Source organism: Cololabis saira, chromosome 14 (genome assembly GCF_033807715.1).
Source record: "Cololabis saira isolate AMF1-May2022 chromosome 14, fColSai1.1, whole genome shotgun sequence".
Lineage (NCBI taxonomy): Eukaryota > Metazoa > Chordata > Actinopteri > Beloniformes > Belonidae > Cololabis > Cololabis saira.
In genome coordinates this window covers 8,039,118-8,063,456 of record NC_084600.1, presented here as the reverse complement: position 1 = coordinate 8,063,456, position 24,339 = coordinate 8,039,118, and the positions used below count along the sequence as shown (strand labels likewise).

Sequence of the window (24,339 nt, the reverse complement as noted above, 5' to 3'; positions counted from 1 at the left end):
TTTGCAGAGTCATCTCCTATTCAGGAGTTCAGCTATAGTTCAGCTGTTTTCTCTAGTCCCAGAGTCAGCCCCTGTTTTATGGCTAGGCTTTTTTCTCTAGTTGCAGGGTTTATGACTATGCTGTTAAAATAGTTAAGATATTTACTCTTCGTTAAGCGAAGACAATGAAGAGAAACAGATATTTTGATACTGATGGGTCTCACCCCTTATCTGGGTTGACATCCTAAGTAGGAAGCAATGAACAGGGACACTAAAGGTCTGATATGTTTGGCAGATGGGGTTCACGTACAAAGAACAACTCCCTTTTTAGTATAAATAGGGCTGGATTGATGACCACCGTGTGCATTTCTCTCCTGCCTATGTGGTTTGAGAGAAGTATACCTGCGGTCGGAAAAACATTGTGCATGATATAGTAAAAGCTTGTAATAACTTTGATTCTGTTCACTGGTTTTCTTATGGTGCACCAGACAAACAAACACGAAGGATCTTTCATGAGAATAGCATTGACAATGTAGTGGATTTTCAATATGAAGCACACAAGTGGGCTCATAACCATGTTAACCTATGGAGGCTGTTGGTAAAAAAGAGTTGTTTTAGAAGAGATTTGAACCATTAATAACACTAGACTCTCAGTTATCCAGGTCACGCTATCTTAAAGGCTTGAATATAGTTAAATAGACTACTTCTGCTTTTGTTCTTGGAGAGGTTTTTCATTCTATCCTGAAGATGTCTTTGTTCAGATAGTCTGCTGTGGATTCAACACTGCTCAGTTTGTGCTTTGGTGTTTTGTCTTCCAGAGGAACCAGTTTTTGGGTTGAATGGTGGCTTGGTGGTTAGCACTGTTGCCTCACAGCAAGAAGGTTCCCGGTTGGACTCCCTGGCCTGGCGGGGTCTTTCTGTGTGGAGTTTGGATGTTCTCCCGGTACTTGCGTGGGTTCCTGCCGGGTACTCCGGCTTCCTCCCACAGTCCAAAAACATGCATAGTAGGTTAATTGATAATTGTAAATTGCTCGTAGGTGTGAGTGTGAGTATGTCTGGTTGTCTGTCTCTATATAAAGCCCTGTGATGGACTTGCAACCTGTCCCCCTGTGGACCCCTGCCTCTCACCTGTTATTAGCTGGGATAGGTTCTAGCAGACCCCTGTGACCCTGCAAAGGATAAAGTCTCTTTTCTGTTTAGTCCTGTAGTGCATGTTCTATTTCTTAGCTTAGGCCCAGTTTGGATCTCCATAGGTTTCAAGTTCTGTCTTGATGTTCTTGCATTCCTTTTCTTTTTCCTCTGTCTTACAGGAATATTCTTAGCCTGATGGTGTACAGTAGACCTCTCATGACGTTTGTGTTCCAGAGGGTCGTTTGTCTCAAACCTAACATGTTGTTCTCTGCTTCCTTTTTTGGTGAACTATTTTGGAGCATATTTTACGAATTTTTAAACCAGGAATCTGGTTAGCTGGTCTCTCAATGCAATTGACCAAATGTTCTCGAAGAGAAGACTGGGCTAATCGTGCTACGATGGGATGTTTGCCGCCGTATACACAATGGACACTCCTGGTGGAAGTGGAGGGTCATGTGTCTGTCCATACTTACGGCAGAGGATGTTGAAGATGTCTACATTATTATTTTTGATAACAGGATTTCTGCTTTTTGGAGCTGGTGGTTACCTGGTATATTGACAAATTCGGAAAACTGGCTGCGTGGCCTGGGTAAGGGATGCGTGCTATCAACACTCAGACTCAGACATTGTCTGAGCAAAAACGTAAATTGGATGTGATTGTTGAAGAAAATCGCAGTCTTGCTGCTCATTGGCTCTGTTCCTAAAGCTCTCCCACAGGGGCCTAAGGATGATCCCGAACTATGTGCCTCTTCTTCCAGGGGACCCAGGGGTCAGTCAGCACCCATCTGAGCTGTGAAAGTCTTCTTTCTCCATGACGCCATGTTAGAAGTGGTCACAAGACGCCAGAAAACATATGCATTGATAAGAGTAGAGCTGAGACAGTTTCAGGTACCTCCAGAGAAGTGACGGTGTGGCTGCCTTTGTAGACACAAAACAGCTGTCATCTCATCATGGTCTGATGGATGGATGTACTCAAAGATACTGTTTCCTGTCAGCTCCACCTGAAAATCACACATTTACAGCAAGTGTGCGATGAGACAGAGAAACCTGCTTAATCCACATGGAAATCATCTTCTGTCCACCAGTTGCAGCTGCAACAGCCTTCATGACTGGTTCAGATGAAGTCACCTGTGGATGATCTGGAGCACCTGACAGAAGAAAGTCTTACCTGGGACAGGCCGAGGAGGACAGATGCTGTTTCTGAGATGTAAATTATTTTTCCATCAGACGCGATGACAAAAACAAAGCCTTCCAGAGTCTGAGAACAGAGAAACAATGATCCAGTTTGCAGATGTTAGTAAACAGAGTTCAGTCATACCTAGAAGATGTCCTGTTCTGACGGCTCCATGTGTTTCTATGGTTACTAAAGAAAATTTCTGAGAATTTTCAGACTTTTAACGGCAAATAGTTCAGATTTATTAATATTTAGTTTATATTTACAGCGTCAACACTCCTTCTAAACTTCCACAGTTCACTCTGACTGCTGAAAATCAATATTTGGAATAAATCCTGATTGATGGAAGTCCATTTTTGCTGTATTAGTGCATTTTGTGTTGTGATTGAATCGAATCGAATCGAATCGAATCGAATCGAATCGAATCGAATTGAATTGAATCCTCAGAAGGAAACAGTCCTGGAGCTAGCTGGTCACTCGTGAAGTTCCAGTATCAGTTTCCTTCGTCGTGACGACATCCACTGCCAATCCAGGAAAGGGGAACACACAGAGACACACGTCAAGCACTGGATATCTGCAACAAAAAAAACACAGACAATACACGAAACCGGCACGGAGCCGACCAAAGCACGAACAGCAATCGACCCAAATCTTGAGATCTGATCGCAGTCTGAGCTAAGCTACCGCTACCGCTACCTAACCCCAAAAACTACAGAGCAAGCATGCAGGTGAACAAGCCAGTGCGTATGTCTATGTGTGTGTATGCGTGTATGTATATGATCATGCGTGTGTGTGTGTGTGTGTGTGTGTGTGTGTGTGTGTATATGTGTGTGTGCGTGCGTGTGTTTGTACATGTCTTTGTGGCTATGTGTGTGTGTGTGTATGTATATGTTTGTGTGGCTGTGTATGTGTGTGTATATGTATGTGACTGAGTGGCTATATGTGTGTGTGTGTGTGTGTGTGTGTGTGTGTGTGTGTGTGTGTGTGTGTGTATATATGTCTGTGTAGCTATGTGTATGTATGTGTGTGTGTGTGTGTGTGTGTGTGTGTGTGTGTGTGTGTGTGTGTGTGTGTGTGTGTGGGGGGGGGGGGGGGGGGGGGGTAATAAACCAAACAAAGCTCCACCTGAAGTGTATCTATAGTGGGGGAGGGGGGGAGCAACCCCGCCACCCTCGAGACCAGAGGCCGACAAGGAAGAACCCGGAACCCAGGCCACCAGCAACCCCACAGAGGGGAGAAGTAGGAGGGAGGCAATCCACCGCCTGCGAGCCCCCCCCCCCCGGCGGCAGCTGAGGGGGCCCGCGGGCGGGGACCCCACGGCGCGGGAAGAAGCAGCCAGAGATCCTGCGGCGGCGGAGCGCGACCCAGGCAATCCCCGGCCACCCGGTCCGGGCCGGAGACGTGGCCAGGAGGCCCTCACCCTCCAGGCCAATGACCCCCCACCTGGCCCCCTGCCCAGCCTGCCCGGAGAGACAGACAGCCCCGGCCGCCGACGTGGGCAGGTGCACCCGCCCCCACGAAAGTGGCCCTCCAAGACCAGAGGGGCGCCCCGCCGCGGAGGCAGCGGGGGGGACCGGAGACGGGCCCGGAGAGAGGGAACCCCCCAACAGGGCGATACCCGCGTGGGCCCGACAACGGAGGGCCCCAGACCCAGGCATCCCATTCATTCATCCATTCACCTATCCGATACCTATACTAATAATAAGATATACTATACATAATAATAATAATAATAATTAAAGCTGCAAGCAGCGATGAACGGGCCCTCGCACTCACGGCCACCGCCCCCCATAAGCATATCAGAAATGACACCACCCACGACTTCCTATGTCAAACCATTCAAAAGTTATAGCAGAAAATAGGGACAACCAATCAGAAGAAGGGGCGGGGCTAATTCAGGCCAATGAAGGTCAAGGACTCCATACAGAATCTGATGACACCACCCACGACTCTCTATGTCAAACCATTCAAAAGTTATAGCAGAATATCGGGACAACCAATCAGAAGAAGGGGCGGGGCTAATTAAGGCCAACGAAGCTTAAGAACTCAGTACAAAGTCCCATGACACCACCCACGACTTCCTATGTCAAACCATTAAAAAGTTATAGCAGAAAAAAGGGACAACCAATCAGAAGAAGGGGCGGGGCTAATTCAGGCCAATGGAGGTCAAGGACTCCATAAAGAATCTGATGACACCAGCCACGACTCTCTATGTCAAACCATTCCAAAGTTATAGCAGAAAATCGGGACAACCAATCAGAAGAAGGGGCGGGGCTAATTAAGGCCAACGAAGCTTAAGGACTCATTACAGAGTCCCATGACACCACCCACGACTTCCTATGTCAAACCATTCAAAAGTTATGGCAGAGAAAAGTATTCTAGGGGGCGCTGTTGAGCCGTTAGGCCACGCCCATTAATGCAAACCATGAAATATCAAATTTATCGCCAAGTCTGTCTTGCATGCAAAATTTGGTGACTTTTGGAGAACTATCAAATATGGACCAATCAGATTTCAAAATGGCCGACTTCCTGTTCGGTTTCGGCCATGGCTCCAAGAGACTTTTCTTTAAGTTGTGCCATGATACAGGTGTCTAGCGATTTTCGTGCATGTACGTCAAACCGTATTGTGGGACTTGAGGCACAAAGTTTTCCGGGGGGCGCTGTTGAGCCATTTTGCAACGCCCATTAATGCAAACCATGAAATATAAAATTTATCGCCAGGCCTGGCTTGCATGCCAAATTTGGTGCCTTTTGGGGAACTATCAAATATGGACCAATCAGATGAAGGGGGGGTGCGCTTGTTGGCGTCTAGCGTCGCCACGGTAACACTTTTGAAAGAGAAAAGTAATGCGCGTAGTCGCAGGATGGAGACGCACATTTTGATGTATAACACATCTGGGTTCATGATACGGTTCGGGCCGTATTAATTCTCGAAGGAATGGCATTTATTGCTCTAAAATTACGCGATTAATTCAGAATGTTCAAAATGGCCGACTTCCTGTTCGGATTCGGCCATGGCGCCAAGAGACTTTTCTTTAAGTTGCGACATGATACAGGTGTGTACCGATTTTCGTTCATGTACGTCAAACCGTATTATGGGGCTTGAGGCGCAAAGTTTTTTCTGTTTGAACCAATCAGATGAAGGGTGGGCGCGCTTTTTGGCGTCTAGCGTCGCCACAGTAACGCTTTTGAAAGAGAAAAGTAATGCGTGGTGTCAGAGGATGGAGATGGACATTTTGATGTATAACACACCTGGGTGCACGTTACGGTTCGGGCCGTATTAACTGCCGAAGGAAGGCATACATTTCGCCAAAATGACACAATTAATTCAAAATGGCCGACTTCCTGTTCGGTTTCTCAACATGACGCCCAGAGACTTTTCTTTAAGTTGCGCCATGATACAGGTGTGTGCCGATTTTCGTGCATGTACGACAAACCGCATTGTGGGGCTTGAGGCACAAAGTTTTCCGGGGGGCGCTGTTGAGCCATTTTGCCACGCCCATTAATGCAAACCATTAAATATCAAATTTTTCGCCAGGCCTGACTTGCATGCAAAATATGGTGACTTTTTGGGCACGTTTAGGGGGGCAAAAAGGCCTTCCTTTTGTCAGAAAAATAATAATAATTAAAGCTGCAAGCAGCGATGAACGGGCCCTCGCACTCACGGCCACCGCCCCCTATAAGCATATCAGAAATGACACCACCCACGAATTCCTATGTCAAACCATTCAAAAGTTATAGCAGAAAAAAGGGACAACCAATCAGAAGAAGGGGCGGGGCTAATTCAGGCCAATGAAGCTTAAGAACTCATTACAGAGTCCCATGACACCACCCACGACTTCCTATGTCAAACCATTAAAAAGTTATAGCAGAAAAAAGGGACAACCAATCAGAAGAAGGGGCGGGGCTAATTCAGGCCAATGAAGGTCAAGGACTCCATAAAGAATCTGATGACACCAGACACGACTCTCTATGTCAAACCATTCCAAAGTTATAGCAGAAAATCGGGACAACCAATCAGAAGAAGGGGCGGGGCTAATTAAGGCCAACGAAGCTCAAGGACTCCATACAGAATCTGATGACACCACCCACGACTCTCTATGTCAAACCATTCAAAAGTTATAGCAGAAAATCGGGACAACCAATCAGAAGAAGGGGCGGGGTTAATTAAGGCCAACGAAGCTCAAAGACTCCATACAGAGTCCCATGACACCACCCACAACTTCCTATGTCAAACCATTCAAAAGTTATGGCAGAGAAAAGTATTCTAGGGGGCGCTGTTGAGCCGTTAGGCCATGCCCGTTAATGCAAATCATGAAATATCAAATTTATCGCCAAGTCTGTATTGCATGCCAAATTTGGTGACTTTTGGAGAACTATCAAATATGGACCAATCAGATTTCAAAATGGCCGACTTCCTGTTCGGTTTCGGCCATGGCTCCAAGAGACTTTTCTTTAAGTTGTGCCATGATACAGGTGTGTAGCGATTTTCGTGCATGTACGTCAAACCGTATTGTAGGGCTTGAGGCACAAAGTTTTCCGGGGGGCGCTGTTGAGCCATTTTGCCACGCCCATTAATGCAAACCATGAAATATCAAATTTATCGCCAGGCCTGGCTTGCATGCCAATTTTGGTGCCTTTTGGGGAACTATCAAATATGGACCAATCAGATGAAGGGGGGGCACGCTTTTTGGCGTCTAGCGTCGCCACGGTAACACTTTTGAAAGAGAAGAGTAATGCGTGTAGTCGCAGGATGGAGACGCACATTTGTACGTATAACACATCTGGGTTCACGATACGGTTCGGGCCGTATTAATTCTCGAAGGAATGGCATATATTGCTCCAAAATTACGTGATTAATTCAGAATGTTCAAAATGGCCCACTTCCTGTTCGGTTTCGGCCATGGCGCCAAGAGACTTTTCTTTAAGTTGCGACATGATACAGGTGTGTACCGATTTTCGTTCATGTACGTCACACCATATTCTGGGGCTTGAGGCGCAAAGTTTTTTCGGTCTGAACCAACCAGATGAAGGGTGGGCGCGCTTTTTGGCGTCTAGCGTCGCCACGGTAATGCTTTTGAAAGAGAAAAGTAATGCGTGTTGTCGCAGGATGGAGACGCACATTTTGATGTATAACACACTTGGGGGCACGTTACGGTTCAGGCCGTATTAACTGCCGAAGGAATGGCATAAATTGCGCCAAAGTGACACGATTAATTCAAAATGGCCGACTTCCTGTTCGGTTTCGGGCATGACTCCAAGAGACTTTTCTTTAAGTTGCCCCATGATACAGGTGTGTCCCGATTTTCGTGCATGTACGACAAACCGTATCGTGGGGCTTGAGGCACAAAGTTTTCCGGGGGGCGCTGTTGAGCCATTTTGCCAGTCCCATTAATGCAAACCATAAAATATCAAATTTTTCGCCAGGCCTGGTTTGCATGCAAAATTTGGTGACTTTTTGGGCACGTTTAGGGGGGCAAAAAGGCCTTCCTTTTGTCAGAAAAATAATAATAATAAAAAAAAAAATAATACAAAGAATTCCTGCAAATACAATAGGGCCTTCGCACTGAAGGTGCTCGGGCCCTAATTAAAGCTGCAAGCAGCAATGAACGGGCCCTCGCACTCACGGCCACCGCCCCCCATAAGTATCAGAGATGACACCACCCACGACTTCCTATGTCAAACCATTGAAAAGTTATAGCAGAAAAAAGGGACAACCAATCAGAAGAAGGGGCGGGGCTAATTAAGGCCAACGAAGCTTAAGGACTCATTACAGAGTCCCATGACACCACCCACAACTCTCTATGTCAAACCATTCAAAAGTTATGGCAGAGAAAAATATTCTAGGGGGCGCTGTTGAGCCGTTAGGCCACGCCCATTAATGCAAACCATGAAATATCAAATGTATCGCCAAGTCTGGCTTGCATGCAAAATTTGTTGACTTTTGGAGAACTATCAAATATGGACCAATCACATGAAGGGGGGGCGCGCCTTTTGGCGTCTAGCGTCGCCACGGTAACACTTTTGAAAGAGAAAAGTAATGCGTGGTGTCGCAGGATGAAGACGCACATTTTGATGTTTAAACACACCTGGGGGCACGTTACGGTTCGGGCTGAATTAACTGCCGAAGGAATGGCATAAATTTCGCCAAAATGACACAATGTATTCAAAATGGCCGACATCCTGTTCGGTTTCGGCCATGGCTCCAGGAGACTTTTCTTTAAGTTGTGCCATGATACAGGTGTGTAGCGATTTTCGTGCATGTACGTCAAACCGTATTGTGGGGCTTGAGGCACAAAGTTTTCCGGGGGGCGCTGTTGAGCCATTTTGCCACGCCCATTAATGCAAACCATGAAATATCAAATTTATCGCCAGGCCTGGCTTGCATGCAAAATTTGGTGACTTTTGGAGAACTATCAAATATGGACCAATCAGATGAAGGGGGGGCGCGCCTTTTGGCGTCTAGCGTCGCCACGGTAACACTTTTGAAAGAGAAAAGTAATGCGCGTAGTCGCAGGATGGAGACGCACATTTTGATGTATAACACATCTGGGTTCACGATACGGTTCGGGCCGTATTAATTCTCGAAGGAATGGCATATATTGCTCCAAAATTACGCGATTAATTCAGAATGTTCAAAATGGCCGACTTCCTGTTCGGTTTCGGCCATGGCTCCAAGAGACTTTTCTTTAAGTTGCGACATGATACAGGTGTGTACCGATTTTCGTTCATGTACGTCAAACCGTATTATGGGGCTTGAGGCACAAAGTTTTTTCTGTCTGAACCAATCAGATGAAGGGTGGGCGTGCTCTTTGGCGTCTAGCGTCGCCACGGTAACGCTTTTGATAGAGAAAAGTAATGCGTGGTGTCGGAGGATGGAGACGCACATTTTGATGTATAACACACTTGGGGGCACGTTACGGTTCGGGCCGTATTAACTGCCGAAGGAATGGCATGAATTTCGCCAAAATGACACGATTAATTCAAAATGGCCGACATCCTGTTCGGTTTCGGGCATGACTCCCAGAGACTTTTCTTTAAGTTGTGCCATGATACAGGTGTGTACCGATTTTCGTGCATGTACGTCAAACCGTATCGTGGGGCTTGAGGCACAAAGTTTTCCGGGGGGCGCTGTTGAGCCATTTTGCCACTCCCATTAATGCAAACCATAAAATATCAAATTTTTCGCCAGGCCTGGTTTGCGTGCAAAATTTGGTGACTTTTTGGGCACGTTTAGGGGGGCAAAAAGGCCTTCCTTTTGTCAGAAAAATAATAATAATAACTAGAAAATTTCGGGAAATTTTGATATGGGCATGCCCTACCGCCCATTCGTCCCCTCTCGCCGCTTTGGTTTGGGGCTGTAGTGGTTGTGTTTAGGGTGGTTCTATGTCAGTTTGAGGTGTTTTTACGCTTGTATTTCATTCATTCCTGTGCTCCCAATAGTTATTAATGGGGCGCGCTTTTTGGCATCTAGCGTTGCCACGGTAACGCTTTTGACTGAGAATAGTAATGCCCATCGAGGCAAGATGGAGACGCATCTAACGATGTATGCCATGCATGGGTGCACGTTCCGGTTCAGGCTACGTTAACGGATAGGTTTTTTTTTCACCGTGGTAAAAAACCCCATCTGAATGAATGGGGCCATTAGGCCTGGATTTTGACATAAAATTTCCTTAAATCCCAGCTTCATGAAATTTGAGTATGTTGAAGTCCACAGCGTGCCGAGTCAGGAGACATTTGTACGATATCTCTACGATAACCTGTTGCCTAGCAACAAGCGTCCAAATTCAAACAGAAATAAAAAAAAAAATGAAAGGTCAATATCGCAAAAACTGTAATAATTAGCATAATGAGGTTGTAGGGTCCGTTAGTGCCAATTGGGCCGAGTGTTTAAAAGTTTCAACCATGTCTCTACGATAAAGTTCGGCCGAGCAATAAGCGTCCGAATTTTCGCCTTTTTTTTTGGCTTTTTGGCATCTAGCGTTGCCACGGTAACACTTTTGACTTAAAAAAGTAATGACCATTGAGGCACGATGGAGACGCATCCAACGATGTATGCCATGCATGGCTGCACATTGCAGTCAGGGCAGCATTAACAGATTGTTTATTCACATGGTCCCCCATACAAATGCATTGGTTTTTGTTGCCATGGTAACAAGCCCCATAGGATAGAATGGGACAATTTGGCTTTAATATCTCAAAAGCTGTAAACGACAGCGTAATGAGACCTCAGTATGTTGTAGTCCACATCAAGCTGAGTCTTTTAACGTTGGAACCAAGTCTCTGCGATACCGCGTTGCCGCGCAACAAGCATCCGAAGTTCCGTTAGCATCAAAATGAGCAATGTGGAATATCTCAAAAACCATAATAGTGAGCATGACGAGACTAAAATATGTTGCAGTACAAAGCGTCCCGGGTTGGTCAATGTTGTAATGATGTCTGTACGATAAACCGTTGCCTAGCAACAAGCGTCCAAAATAAAAGGGATTTTTTTTTTAAATTGAAAGTTAAATATCGCAAAAACCGTAATAACTAGAATGATGAAGTTGTATGGTCCTTTAAAGACTATCGGGCCGAGTGTTTCAAAGTTTGAACGATGTCTCTACGATAAAGTTCGGCCGAGCAATAAGCGTGGGAATTTTCGCCTTTTTTTTTGCTTTTTGGCAACTAGCGTTGCCACGGTAACCCCTATTACTGAGAAAAGTAATACCCATCGAATCACGATGGAGACGCTTCCAACGATGTATGCCATGCATGGGTGCATGTTGCGGTTCGGGCCGTATTAACGGACGAAAAAAAGTGCGGAATAAGAATAATAAGAAAAGGGAAACCTTTTCTGTATACCAATATATCGCCTTCATTTTCATGTTTTTCCTCATTTTTTCGGCGTGTTTTAGTTTTTGGAGATTTTTTTTTTCCACATCAGAGCGGGGTCATGCTGTACACCCGCTGGTGTGACGTGGGACTTTTGCGACTTTAGCTTGTTAGCAAAATGCTAGCAACATTGCCCTTTGGGCCATTCTGGACGATTGCAATATGGTCATGCCATTACTTGGCATGCCCATAATTAAAGCTGCAAGCAGCAATGAACGGGCCCTCGCACTCACGGCCACCGCCCCCCATAGGCATATCAGAAATGACACCACCCACGACATCCTATGTCAAACCATTGAAAAGTTATAGCAGAAAAAAGGGACAACCAATCAGAAGAAGGGGCGGGGCTAATTCAGGCCAATGAAGGTCAAGGGCTCCATAAAGAATCTGATGACACCACCCACGACTCTCTATGTCAAACCATTCCAAAGTTATAGCAGAAAATCGGGACAACCAATCAGAAGAAGGGGTGGGGCTAATTAAGGCTAACGAAGCTTAAGGACTCATTACAGAGTCCCATGGCACCACCCACGACTTCCTATGTCAAACCATTCAAAAGTTATAGCAGAAAAAAGGGACAACCAATCAGAAGAAGGGGCGGGGCTAATTCAGGCCAATGAAGGTCAAGGGCTCCATAAAGAATCTGATGACATCACCCACGACTCTCTATGTCAAACCATTCCAAAGTTATAGCAGGAAATCGGGACAACCAATCAGAAGAAGGGGCGGGGCTAATTAAGGCCAACGAAGCTTGAGGACTCATTACAGAGTCCCATGACACCACCCACGACTCTCTATGTCAAACCATTCAAAAGTTATGGCAGAGAAAAGTATTCTAGGGGGCGCTGTTGAGCCGTTAGGCCACGCCCATTAATGCAAGCCATGAAATATCAAATTTATCACCAGGCCTGGCTTGCATGCAAAATTTGGTGACTTTTGGAGAACTATCAAATATGGACCAATCAGATGAAGGGGGGGCGCGCCTTTTGGCGTCTAGCGTCGCCACGGTAACACTTTTGAAAGAGAAAAGTAATGCGCGTAGTCGCAGGATGGAGACGCACATTTTGATGTATAACACACTTGGGGAAACGTTACGGTTCGGGCTGAATTAACTGCCGAAGGAATGGCATAAATTTCGCCAAAATGACACGATTAATTCAAAATGGCCGACATCCTGTTCGGTTTCGGGCATGACCCCAAGAGACTTTTGTTTAAGTTGCGCCATGATACAGGTGTGTACCGATTTCCGTGCATGTACGTCTAACAGTATTGTGGGGCTTGAGGCACAAAGTTTTCAAGGGGGCGCTGTTGAGCCATTTTGCCACGCCCATTAATGCAAACCATTAAATACCAAATTTTTCGCCAGGCCTGGCTTGGGTGCAAGATTTGGTGCCTTTTGGGGAACTATCAAATATGGACCAATCACATGAAGGGGGGGTGCGCTTGTTGGCGTCTAGCGTCGCCACGGTAACACTTTGGAAAGAGAAAAGTAATGCGTGTAGTCGCAGGATGGAGACGCACATTTTGATGTATAACACATCTGGGTTCACGATACGGTTCGGGCTGAATTAATTCTCGAAGGAATGGCATATATTGCTCCAAAATTACGCGATTAATGCAGAATGTTCAAAATGGCCGACTTCCTGTTTGGTTTCGGCCATGGCGCCAAGAGACTTTTCTTTTAGTTGCGACATGATACAGGTGTGTACCGATTTTCGTTCATGTACGTCAAAGCGTATTATGGGGCTTGAGGCGCAAAGTTTTTTCTGTCTGAACCAAATAGATGAAGGGTGGGCACGCTTTTTGGCGTCTAGCGTCGCCACGGTAACGCTTTCGAAAGAGAAAAGTAATGCGTGGGGTCGGAGGATGGAGACGCGCATTTTGATGAATAACACACTTGGGGGAACGTTACGGTTCGGGCTGAATTAACTGCCGAAGGAAGGCATAAATTTCGCCAAAATGACACGATTAATTCAAAATGGCCGACTTCCTGTTCGGTTTCTCGACATGACGCCAGGAGACTTTTCTTTAAGTTGCGCCATGATACAGGTGTGTACCGATTTTCGTGCATGTACGTCAAACCGTATCGTGGGGCTTGAGGCACAAAGTTTTCAAGGGGGCGCTGTTGAGCCATTTTGCCACGCCCATTAATGCAAACTATTAAATATCAAATTTTTCGCCAGGCCTGACTTGCATGCAAAATTTGGTGACTTTTTGGGCACGTTTAGGGGGGCAAAAAGGCCTTCCTTTTGTCAGGAAAATAATAATAATAATTAAAGCTGCAAGCAGCGATGAACGGGCCCTCGCACTCACGGCCACCTCCCCCATTAGCATATCAGAAAAGACACCACCCACGACTTCCTATGTCAAACCATTCAAAAGTTATAGCAGAAAAAAGGGACAACCAATCAGAAGAAGGGGCGGGGCTAATTCAGGCCAATGAAGGTCAAGGACTCCATAAAGAATCTGATGACCCCACCCACGACTCCCTATGTCAAACCATTCCAAAGTTATAGCAGAAAATCGGGACAACCAATCAGAAGAAGGGGCGGGGTTAATTAAAGCCAACTAAGCTTAAGGACTCATTACAGAGACCCATGACACCACCCACGACTCTCTATGTTAAACCATTCAAAAGTTATAGCAGAAAAAAGGGACAACCAATCAGAAGAAGAGGCGGGGCTAATTCTGGCCAATGAAGGTCAAGGACTCCATAAAGAATCTGATGACACCACCCACGACTCTCTATGTCAAACCATTCCAATGTTATAGCAGGAAATCGGGACAACCAATCAGAAGAAGGGGCGGGGCTAATTAAGGCCAACGAAGCTTAAGGACTCATTACAGAGTCCCATGACACCACCCACAACTTCCTATGTCAAACCATTCAAAAGTTATGGCAGAGAAAAATATTCTATGGGGCGCTGTTGAGCCGTTAGGCCACGCCCATTAATGCAAACCATGAAATATCAAATGTATCGCCAAGTCTGGCTTGCATGCAAAATTTGTTGACTTTTGGAGAACTATCAAATATGGACCAATCACATGAAGGGGGGGCGCGCCTTTTGGCGTCTAGCGTCGCCACGGTAACACTTTTGAAAGAGAAAAGTAATGCGTGGTGTCGCAGGATGAAGACGCACATTTTGATGTTTAAACACACCTGGGGGCACGTTACGGTTCGGGCTGAATTAACTGCCGAAGGAATGGCATAAATTTCGCCAAAATGACACAATGTATTCAAAATGGCCAACATCCTGTTCGGTTTCGGCCATGGCTCCAGGAGACTTTTCTTTAAGTTGTGCCATGATACAGGTGTGTAGCGATTTTCGTGCATGTACGTCAAACCGTATTGTGGGGTTTGAGGCACAAAGTTTTCCGGGGGGCGCTGTTGAGCCATTTTGCCACGCCCATTAATGCAAACCATGAAATATCAAATGTATCGCCAGGCCTGTCTTACATGCCAAATTTGGTGCCTTTTGGGGAACTATCAAATATGGACCAATCAGATGAAGGGGGGGTGCGCTTGTTGGCGACTAGCGTCGCCACGGTAAGACTTTTCAAAGAGAAAAGTAATGCGTGTAGTCGCAGGATGGAGACGCACATTTTGATGTATAACACATCTGGGTTCACAATACGGTTCGGGCTGAATTAACTCTCGAAGGAATGGCATATATTGCTACAAAATTACACAATTAATTCAGAATGTTCAAAATGGCCGACTTCCTGTTCGGTTTCGGCCATGGCGCCAAGAGACTTTTCTTTTAGTTGCGACATGATACAGGAGTGTACCAATTTTCGTTCATGTACGTCAAACCGTATTATGGGGCTTGAGGCGCAAAGTTTTTTCTGTCTGAACCAACCAGATGAAGGGTGGGCGCGCTTTTTGGCGTCTAGCGTCGCCACGGTAACGCTTTTGAAAGAGAAAAGTAATGCGTGGTGTCGGAGGATGGAGACGAACATTTTGATGTATAACACACCTCGGTGCACGTTACGGTTCGGGCTGAATTAACTGCCGAAGGAATGGCATAAATTTCGCCAAAGTGACACGATTAATTCAAAATGGCCGACTTCCTGTTCGGTTTCGGGCATGACGCCAAGAGACTTTTCTTTAAGTTGTCCCATGATACAGGTGTGTACCGATTTTCGTGCATGTACGTCAAACCGTATCGTGGGGCTTGAGGCACAAAGTTTTCAAGGGGGCGCTGTTGAGCCATTTTGCCACGCCCATTAATGCAAACCATTAAATATCAAATTTTTCGCCAGGCCTGACTTAGGTGCAAAATTTGGTGACTTTTTAAGCATGTTAAGGGGGGCAAAAAGGCCATCACTTTGTCAGAAGAAAAATAATAATAATTAAAGCTGCAAGCAGCGATGAACGGGCCCTCGCACTCACTGCCACCGCCCCCATAAGCATATCAGAAATGACACCATCCACGACTTCCTATGTCAAACCATTCAAAAGTTATAGCAGAAAATCGGGACGACCAATCAGAAGAAGGGGCGGGGCTAATTTTCACCAATTATGGTCAAGGACTCAATACTGAGTCCCATGACACCACCCACGACTCTTTATGTCAAACCTTTCAAAAGTTATGGCAGAGAAAAGTATTCTAGGGGGCGCTGTTGAGCCGTTAGGCAACGCCCATTAATGCAAACCATGAAATATCAAATTTATCACCAGGCCTGGCCTGCATGCAAAATTTGGTGACTTTTGGAGAACTATCAAATATGGACCGATCAGATGAAGGGAAGGCGCGCTTTTTCGCGTCTAGCGTCGCCACGGTAACACTTTTGAAAAGGAAAAGTAATGTGCGTCGTCGCAGGACAGAGACGCACATTTTGATGTAAAAAAAAAAAAAAAATTGCTGACAAAATTTTCGGCATCCAGCCAGGATCGAACTCCCGACCTCTGGCACCAAAGACCGATATGCTCTGGGTGAGCTATGTCTCAGCCATTCCTTTCGCTTTGACTTACTGGGTTACGAGAGACCAACATAGCAATAAAATGTGTGGAACTTTTTTTCCTAATTTTTAAATATTTGTAAGGTATAAATATTAGTAAAACACTACAATTTCATTTATTACTCTTTCTGTAACCAAGGTTCTAACCGGGCTGAGCACGGGACTATTTCTGACGTCACCACATTACAACAGCTGATCGGTCGGGGGGCGGGGCCGTCATCACCCTACTCGCCACTGATTGGTCGGGGGGCGGGGCCGTCATCACCCTACTCGCCCCTGATTGGTCGGGGGGCGGGGCCGGCAGACGTTTGAATCAGGAAGCGGGAGTCAAACCATTAAAAAGTTATAGCAGAAAAAAGGGACAACCAATCAGAAGAAGGGGCGGGGCTAATTAAGGCCAACGAAGCTTAAGGATTCATTACAGAGTCCCATGACACCACCCACAACTTCCTATGTCAAACCATTCAAAAGTTATGGCAGATAAAAGTATTCTAGGGGGCGCTGTTGAGCCGTTAGGCCACGCCCATTAATGCAACCCATGAAATATCAAATTTATCGCCAAGTCTGGCTTGCATGCAAAATTTGGTGACTTTTGGAGAACTATCAAATATGGACCAATCACATGAAGGGGGGGCGCGCCTTTTGGCGTCTAGCGTCGCCACGGTAACACTTTTGAAAGAGAAAAGTAATGCGTGGTGTTGCAGGATGTAGACGCACATTTTGATGTATAACACACCTGGGTGCACGTTACGGTTCGGGCTGAATTAACTGCCGAAGGAATGGCATAAATTTCGCCAAAATGACACAATTTATTCAAAATGGCCGGCATCCTGTTCGGTTTCGGCCATGGCTCCAAGAGACTTTTCTTTAAGTTGTGCCATGATACAGGTGTGTACCGATTTTCGTGCATGTACGTCAAACCGTATTGTGGGGCTTGAGGCACAAAATTTTCCGGGGGGCGCTGTTGAGCCATTTTGCCACGCCCATTAATGCAAACCATGAAATATCAAATTTATCGCCAGGCATGGCTTGCATGCCAAATTTGGTGCCTTTTGGGGAACTATCAAATATGGACCAATCAGATGAAGGGGGGGTGCGCTTGTTGGCGTCTAGCGTCGCCACGGTAACACTTTCGAAAGAGAAAAGTAATGCGTGTAGTCGCAGGATGGAGACGCACATTTTGATGTATAACACACCTGGGTTCACGATACGGTTCGGGCTGAATTAACTCTCGAAGGAATGGCATATATTGCTCCAAAATTACGCAATTAATTCAGAATGTTCAAAATGGACGACTTCCTGTTCGGTTTCGGCCATGGCGCCAAGAGACTTTTCTTTAAGTTGTGTACTGATACAGGTGTGTACCGATTTTCGTTCATATACGTCAAACCGTATTATGGGGCTTGAGGCACAAAGTTTTTTCTGTCGAACCAACCAGATGAAGGGTGGGCGCGCTTTTTGGCGTCTAGCGCCGCCACGGTAACGCTTTTCAAAGAGAAAAGTAATGCGTGTTGTCGCAGGATGGAGACGCACATTTTGATGTATAACACACCTGGGTGCACGTTACGGTTCGGGCTGAATTAACTTTCGAAGGAATGGCATAAATTTCGCCAAAATGACACGACTAATTCAAAATGGCCGACCTCCTGTTCGGTTTCGGGCATGATCCCAAGAGACTTTTGTTTAAGTTGTCCCATGATACAGGTGTGTACCGATTTTCGTGCATGGACGTCAAACCGTATCGTGGGGCTTGAGGCACAAAGTTTTCAAGGGGGCGCTGTTGAGCCATTTTGCCACGCCCATTAATGCAAACCTTTAAATATCAAATTTTTCGCCAGGCCTGACTAGGGTGCAAAATTTGGTGACTTTTTGGGCATGTTAAGGGGGGCAAAAAGGCCTTCACTTTGTCAGGAAAATAATAATAATAATAATAATAATAAAAATTCCTGCAAATACAATAGGGCCTTCGCTCTGAAGGTGCTCGGGCCCTAATAATATTAATTAATAAAAATTCCTGCAAATACAATAGGGCCTTCGCACTGCAAGTGCTCGGGCCCTAATAATAAAAATTCCTACAGATACAATAGGGCCTTCGCACTGAAGGTGCTCGGGCCCTAATAAAAAAAATAATACAAAGAATTCCTGCAAATACAATAGGGCCTTCGCACTGAAGGTGCTCGGGCCCTAATAACGCGAAGAATTCCTACAGATACAATAGGGCCTTCGCACTGAAGGTGCTCGGGCCCTAATAACGCGAAGAATTCCTACAGATACAATAGGGCCTTCGCACTGAAGGTGCTCGGGCCCTAATAATAACCATCTTTGTATAATATAATATTGATAAATTATTAAGTTTTGTTGTCCTGCCAAGGCTCAAATCCTCCATGGCAGGACCCTTCCACACCACATTCTCACCGACACAGACACACAGTCATGCACCGTTTCCCCCTCCCCGGGGGGGTCCAGCACCGCCAGAATGCACCCCAGGTTGCACGGCGAGCCCCGCCAGGCCCGGGCATCACAACCCACCTATCCCAGGCCGGCGAGGGAACGCGGGTGATGTGGGACCCCCTCTCGCCCCTGGTGTTGAGTGCATGTGATTAATGCCATAAAAACAGGGCCAGGAGGGCCAAGTATCGATTTGAAACCGACCCCCCCCCCCCCGAACTACGTGTCCTTGTCAAATGTATTTATTAAGTGTTGAATGTGCAGTGTCTACATTGCTGTTAAAACTGTGAGGCGGGGAGTGCCGGGCCACGCGAGACAATGCCCCCCACGACCCGGACCCCCCGCCCCTTCGCCTATGTGCGTATGAATCGTGTAGGGGGGGAAGGAGGGGGAGCCAGGAAGCAGGACCAGCAGAGCCGGCCCTAGTAAGACACCCACGTTCCCCCACCGGCCATCCAGTAGACCCACCGGCCATCCAGTAGACACGAATGACGAATGACTGTTTCCATGAAGTCTTTTCAGCTGCAGATCAGTGATATACAGTAATATATTTCATATGTGAACAATTTTCAACACAGTTGACTGTTAGAAATTCTGCTTTTAAAGTTCAGACAAACCTGAGCTTTGGGAACTTCAGCTGTCATTTAGGATCTTACGTCCTGTCTCTTATCTAAACTTTAACCTTTCATAAACTCTATTTTATCTACTATTTAAGATTCTTCGTGTTTTAGTTTTAGTTCACACAACCTGTTTAAGTTAAACCTGTGAACTTACTCTAATTCAAATATGGGGACTGTAAATACATTCAAAATCTTGTCTTCACATCAAAGGTATAGAGCTTGTAAAGAGTGATCTGCTTTACAAAATGTCACCCAAACAAAAGAACTATTTAATGATATACTTATTAATTTTATGTAACATCTTTTCACACCATATTTATTGCATTGGGATCTCCTTTTGCTTTTTTTTGCTGGTCCTTCTGTGTTGTAGTCTGGTTCCATGGTTGTTGCGGTTTGGGTTCCCTCAGTGGTCCACACTTGGCGTCCCTTGGTGGCGGAGCAGGGGCAGGGTTCTGGGGCTCCTCTGTGGTGATGCTCAGGGTTTGGCTCGGTGCTGTCCGTCAGTCTTTGTCACTGCCAGGATGTCTCCACTGCCTGGTGGGGGTCTGCCTGTGCTGGGCGCCCCCAACCCACGCCAGGGGTTGCAGGGAAGTCGGCCATTTTGAATTAATCGTGTAATTTTGGCGCAATTTATGCCATTTCTTCGGCTGCTTCTTTGCCCGAACCGTAACGTGCACCAAGGTGTGTTATACATCAAAATGTGCGTCTCGATCCTGCAAATATGGGCATAACTTTCCTCAGTCAAAAGCGTTTTCTGGCATAACTTTTGAATGGTATGACATAAAGACTTGTGGGTGGGTTTCATCGGACTCGGTTTTGAGTCCTTGACCATAATTGGTGCAAATTAGCCCCACCCCTTTTTCTGATTGATCAATATTTGATATTCCCTATTCTCTGCCATAACTTTTGAACAGGTTGTGATAAATACATGTGGGTGGTGTCATCGGACTCGGTATTGAGTACTTGACCTTCATTGGCCTGAATTAGCCCCGCCCCTTCATAACTTTTCTCAGTCAAAAGCGACGTGGCGACGATAGATGCCAAAAAGCTTGCCCCCCCCCCTTTTTCTGATTGGTCAATATTTGATAGTCCCTATTTTGTGCAATATCTTTTGAATGGTTTGACATAAAGACTCGTGAGTGGTGTCATCCGTTAAAGCCTGATTTATGGTTCTGCGTCAAATCGACTCCGTGCACACGCCGTCACCGTGACGCCGTCACTGTGACGCTGTTGGGAACCCTTTGGACTTCTCCGTCACTCCATTTCGCCGCGGTGCAGTACCCCCCGTGACCACTAATTTGTGATCTTTTCCTGAATGGTTTATCCGACTTTTTCCGGTCACAGTGAATCAAAGAGACAACTATTGTGCAAAAAAACTAAACAAAACATACACATCACACATACACAAAGAAAAGAGCGCTGCAAGTTCACGACTGCTTCAAACCGGAAACCGGAAATGCGTTGCTACCAAGCGAACCAATCACAGCCCTCTCCGTTTGCGTGTGGTCTGCGTTGCCTCGACGCGTAGTTACAATTTTCGGGAGGTACGCGTCAGTGACAGCATGTGGTACGCGTCGACCCGTACCCTACGTCGTAGGCACGGCGTCGTTTTGACGCAGAACCATAACGCCCCCCCCTTCATCTGGTTGGTCCATACTTGATAGTTCCTACTTTCTGCCATAACTTTTGAATGGTTTGACATAAAGACTCGTGGGTGGTGTCATCAGACTCGGTTTTGAGTCCTTGATTATAATTGCTGCAATCGTGGGTGGTGTCATCCGTTAAATGTCCAGGCCTTAAGACATCTACATGCAAGTCATACAAGCGCTTCCACTGCAGTACGCCTGAACGTGCACAAGGGTGCGAGGGCCCGTTCATCGCTGCTTGCAGCTTTAATTTTTATTTGTGTTTGAAATTAGGATAAGATAAGAAAAAGGCACAAAGCATCAGGTTGATTCAGCACATAGCAACATATCGATCAGAGCTTTCACAGGAGTGAGTGGAAAGGTTTACTGAAGTGTACTGACTTGTAGAAGTTGGGATCCTAGGTCCTTTGCTAAGCTGTCCACAGGACTGATCCTGGCTGACTGACCCCATCCGTCACCCAGACCTGCAGAGAGAGATGTTTTGAGCCTTTAAATCATTAGGTAATATTTGGTTCATAAACAGTCAGTAATGGCACCTGTGAGAATAACATCTTCTGCAACTATTGTTGGCCACTCTGAAGAAGAAGGCATTGGTGGGAGGAGGGAAGCTCTGATCCTTCAACCAGAGTACTGATGAGGATTAGGAGGAGGGATCATAGTATTTTAATTTAAGTTTCTTTTCATTGTCTTCTTAAATCCAGGAAAGAATTTGAAATTCTTCTTTTTAAGTCCTCGAAGACCCACATCATTCTTACCTTTAAGACCTCATAGTTCCATCTTAGGTATCTTGAATCATCGATTTAGGCCTAGACAAGGGGTGTCCAAAGTCTCCTGCAGGACCACTCTCCTGCATGTTTTAGATGTTGTCTTGGATCAACACACCTATTTGAGGATCGACCCCTGGCCTTGACTGTAGGCCTCCCATTAACCACTAGGCTCTTTCCTTTTTTTTTTTTACCTTTTCTGCACACATATTAATGGTTGATACCATGCCGGTAAAGACCTAAGCCTAATATGTGCATTATTACATTATTTAATATATATACATATATATACGCATACATACGCATACACATACATATATATACACATACAAACCCAGTAACTTTTTTTTGTTTTTTTTTGGGGGGGGGGGGCATCCACTGCTAACCCAGGAAGCAAGAACACATGGAGGCCTCACGTTGAGCACTGGAAATCTACAACAAAAACCCCACACGAAACTCAAAACTGACACAGAGCCGACCAAAACACAAGCAGCAATCGACCCAAATCTCGAGATCTGATCACAGTCTGAGCTAAGCTACCGCTAACTAACACGCTAACTGTGTGTGTGTGTGTGTGAGTGTGTGTGTGTGTGTGTGTGTGTGTGTGTGTGTGTGTGTGTGTGTGTGTGTGTGTGTGTATGTGTGTGTGTGTGTATACGTGCGTGTGTATGTACATGTCTGTGTGGCTATGTGTGTGTGTGTGTGTGTGTGTGTGTGTGTGTGTGTGTGTGTGTGTGTGTGTGTGTGTGTGTGTGTGTCTATGTGTGTGTGTGTGTGTGTGTGTGTGTGTGTATGTGTGCATGTATGAATATATGTATATGTGTGTGTGTGTGTGTGTGTGTGTTTGTGTGTGTGTATATGTGTGTGTGTATATATGTGTGTGTGTGTGTGTGTGTGTGTGTGTGTGTGTATATGTGTGTGTGTGTGTGTGTGTGTGTGTGTGTGTGTGTGTGTGTGTGTGTGTGTGTGTGTGTGTGTGTGTGTGTGTCTATGTGTGTGTGTGTGTGTATAAGCACTAGGCTCTTTCCTAACTTTTCTCTTTACTCTTCATCTTCATACATGTCATGTTTATTTCTCATTCATTTATATTAGCTATACCCGGATACCCTCCCTGGTTGTGATTTATCAAGCACCAACAATCCTTTCTGGTGCTCTCAGATATCTATTATATCTTTTTTTTTTAATTTTCATAATACACTAAAATTGTTCATCCACCCATCCATCCATTATCTATACTTCATTATTTAACTCAGTCAGGTGAAAACTAGTCAGGTGAAAACTAAGAATTAACCCAAGGTGATATGTATATATAATCAACTCAACTTGATAAAGAGAATGCAAAAAATGGTTTTGACTGAATGTCTTAATTTCTTCTATTTTATGAAAATACTTTCACTGTTGTTCAATAATATTCAAAATATTTAGATAATAAAAATAACACCTTTACAGTGGTTACGGAAGAAGATAGGAAAATTATGTCTTCACCAAAATCATATTCTTATTTACTCGCCAATTATTTCACAATATTGAATTTTGGAAATGCAATTAAATGTATTTGTTTTCAAAGAAAAGATGACATCAGGCACTACATTATAGTTTGGCTGAAGAAACATGAATGAACATGGCTGGAATCGCATCCCTACATGTAAAAAAAGGATGATGTCACCCATCATCTGACCAAAGAATCGGTCACAATTATTCAGTCTGACATTAACATGGTAATAATATAATTTAATGTAATAACAACATGGCAATATCCCTACAAACCTCGCATCATCTCTGGACTCACTGACTTTCTCTCCAAAACATCTAACATTTACAGGTTCTCATTCCTGATCCTTCCTTATCACTCCCAAAAAACTTCATTTTGACTTCTGCGGCTTCCAACTCTGCCGGCCTTTTATCACACATTTGCTGACACTTTTCTCCAGCCATTCCAATCTGCTTGAACACATTTCTTCACCTCTTCTCAAGACTCTGTTGCTCTGAACTGTTGATCTTAAGTACTTAAAATCTTCCACCTTCTTTATTTCTGCTCCCTGTTACCCTACCATTCCACTTGGGTTCCTCTCATTCACACATGTACTCTGTCTTGCTGCAGCTAACCTTCATTCCTTTCCTTTTCAGGGCATACCCCCACCTCTGAGCTAATCCTCCACCTCCACCTTTAACACCTCTGTCACACATACAGCACAACTCACCACTGTCTTACAGCCCCCTATATCCTGCACCATACCACCATACTTCTACCACCATACTTCTCTGCCACTTCAGACTTCCTCATAAAATACCAAATCTCCTCTGGTCTGCTCTACCCTGTCATATGCTTTCTCAAGATGTACAAAGACACACGTTTATATAGTCATCTCTGTTGTACATCCACGTGTTAGTGGATGTACAACATCACTCTTAACATAAGTACACAGTCAGTACACAGATCTCTTAGTTCTCCAGCTAATGTTAGGAAATTACCTGTTGAAAGAAATTACCTGAGTTTAGCAATTGTCTTAAACTGGAAAAGAGACTAAACATGTTTGACCTTAGCATCAAAACTAATGTTATAGTCAATCAGGTCATTCCAAAACCTTGATTATTTTATTTTTCATGTTGAATATCTCATGTATGAAGATCAAAAGGGGGAATCAGTTGAATAAAATAATTCATAACTAAACTGCATATGTTGATCAACGTAATATGTGTATGTGCTAAGCTTGCTTTGAGTTTACTCTGAATAATACTGA

General features: G+C 45.2%; 1 protein-coding gene across 1 annotated transcript in view; it reads right to left on the bottom strand.

The window, feature by feature from the left end:
- The window catches only part of LOC133460162 (single-minded homolog 2-like), a 38,060-nt gene that overhangs the window by 9,120 nt on the left and 4,601 nt on the right, over positions 1-24,339 (bottom strand). Inside the window, exons 2-4 of the mRNA XM_061740725.1 lie at positions 21,216-21,298; positions 2,279-2,368; positions 2,003-2,111 (exon numbers count right to left, since the gene is read on the bottom strand). Coding sequence (XP_061596709.1) covers positions 2,003-2,111; positions 2,279-2,368; positions 21,216-21,298 — 282 coding nt within the window. The remainder of the gene's footprint in view (positions 1-2,002; positions 2,112-2,278; positions 2,369-21,215; positions 21,299-24,339) is intronic.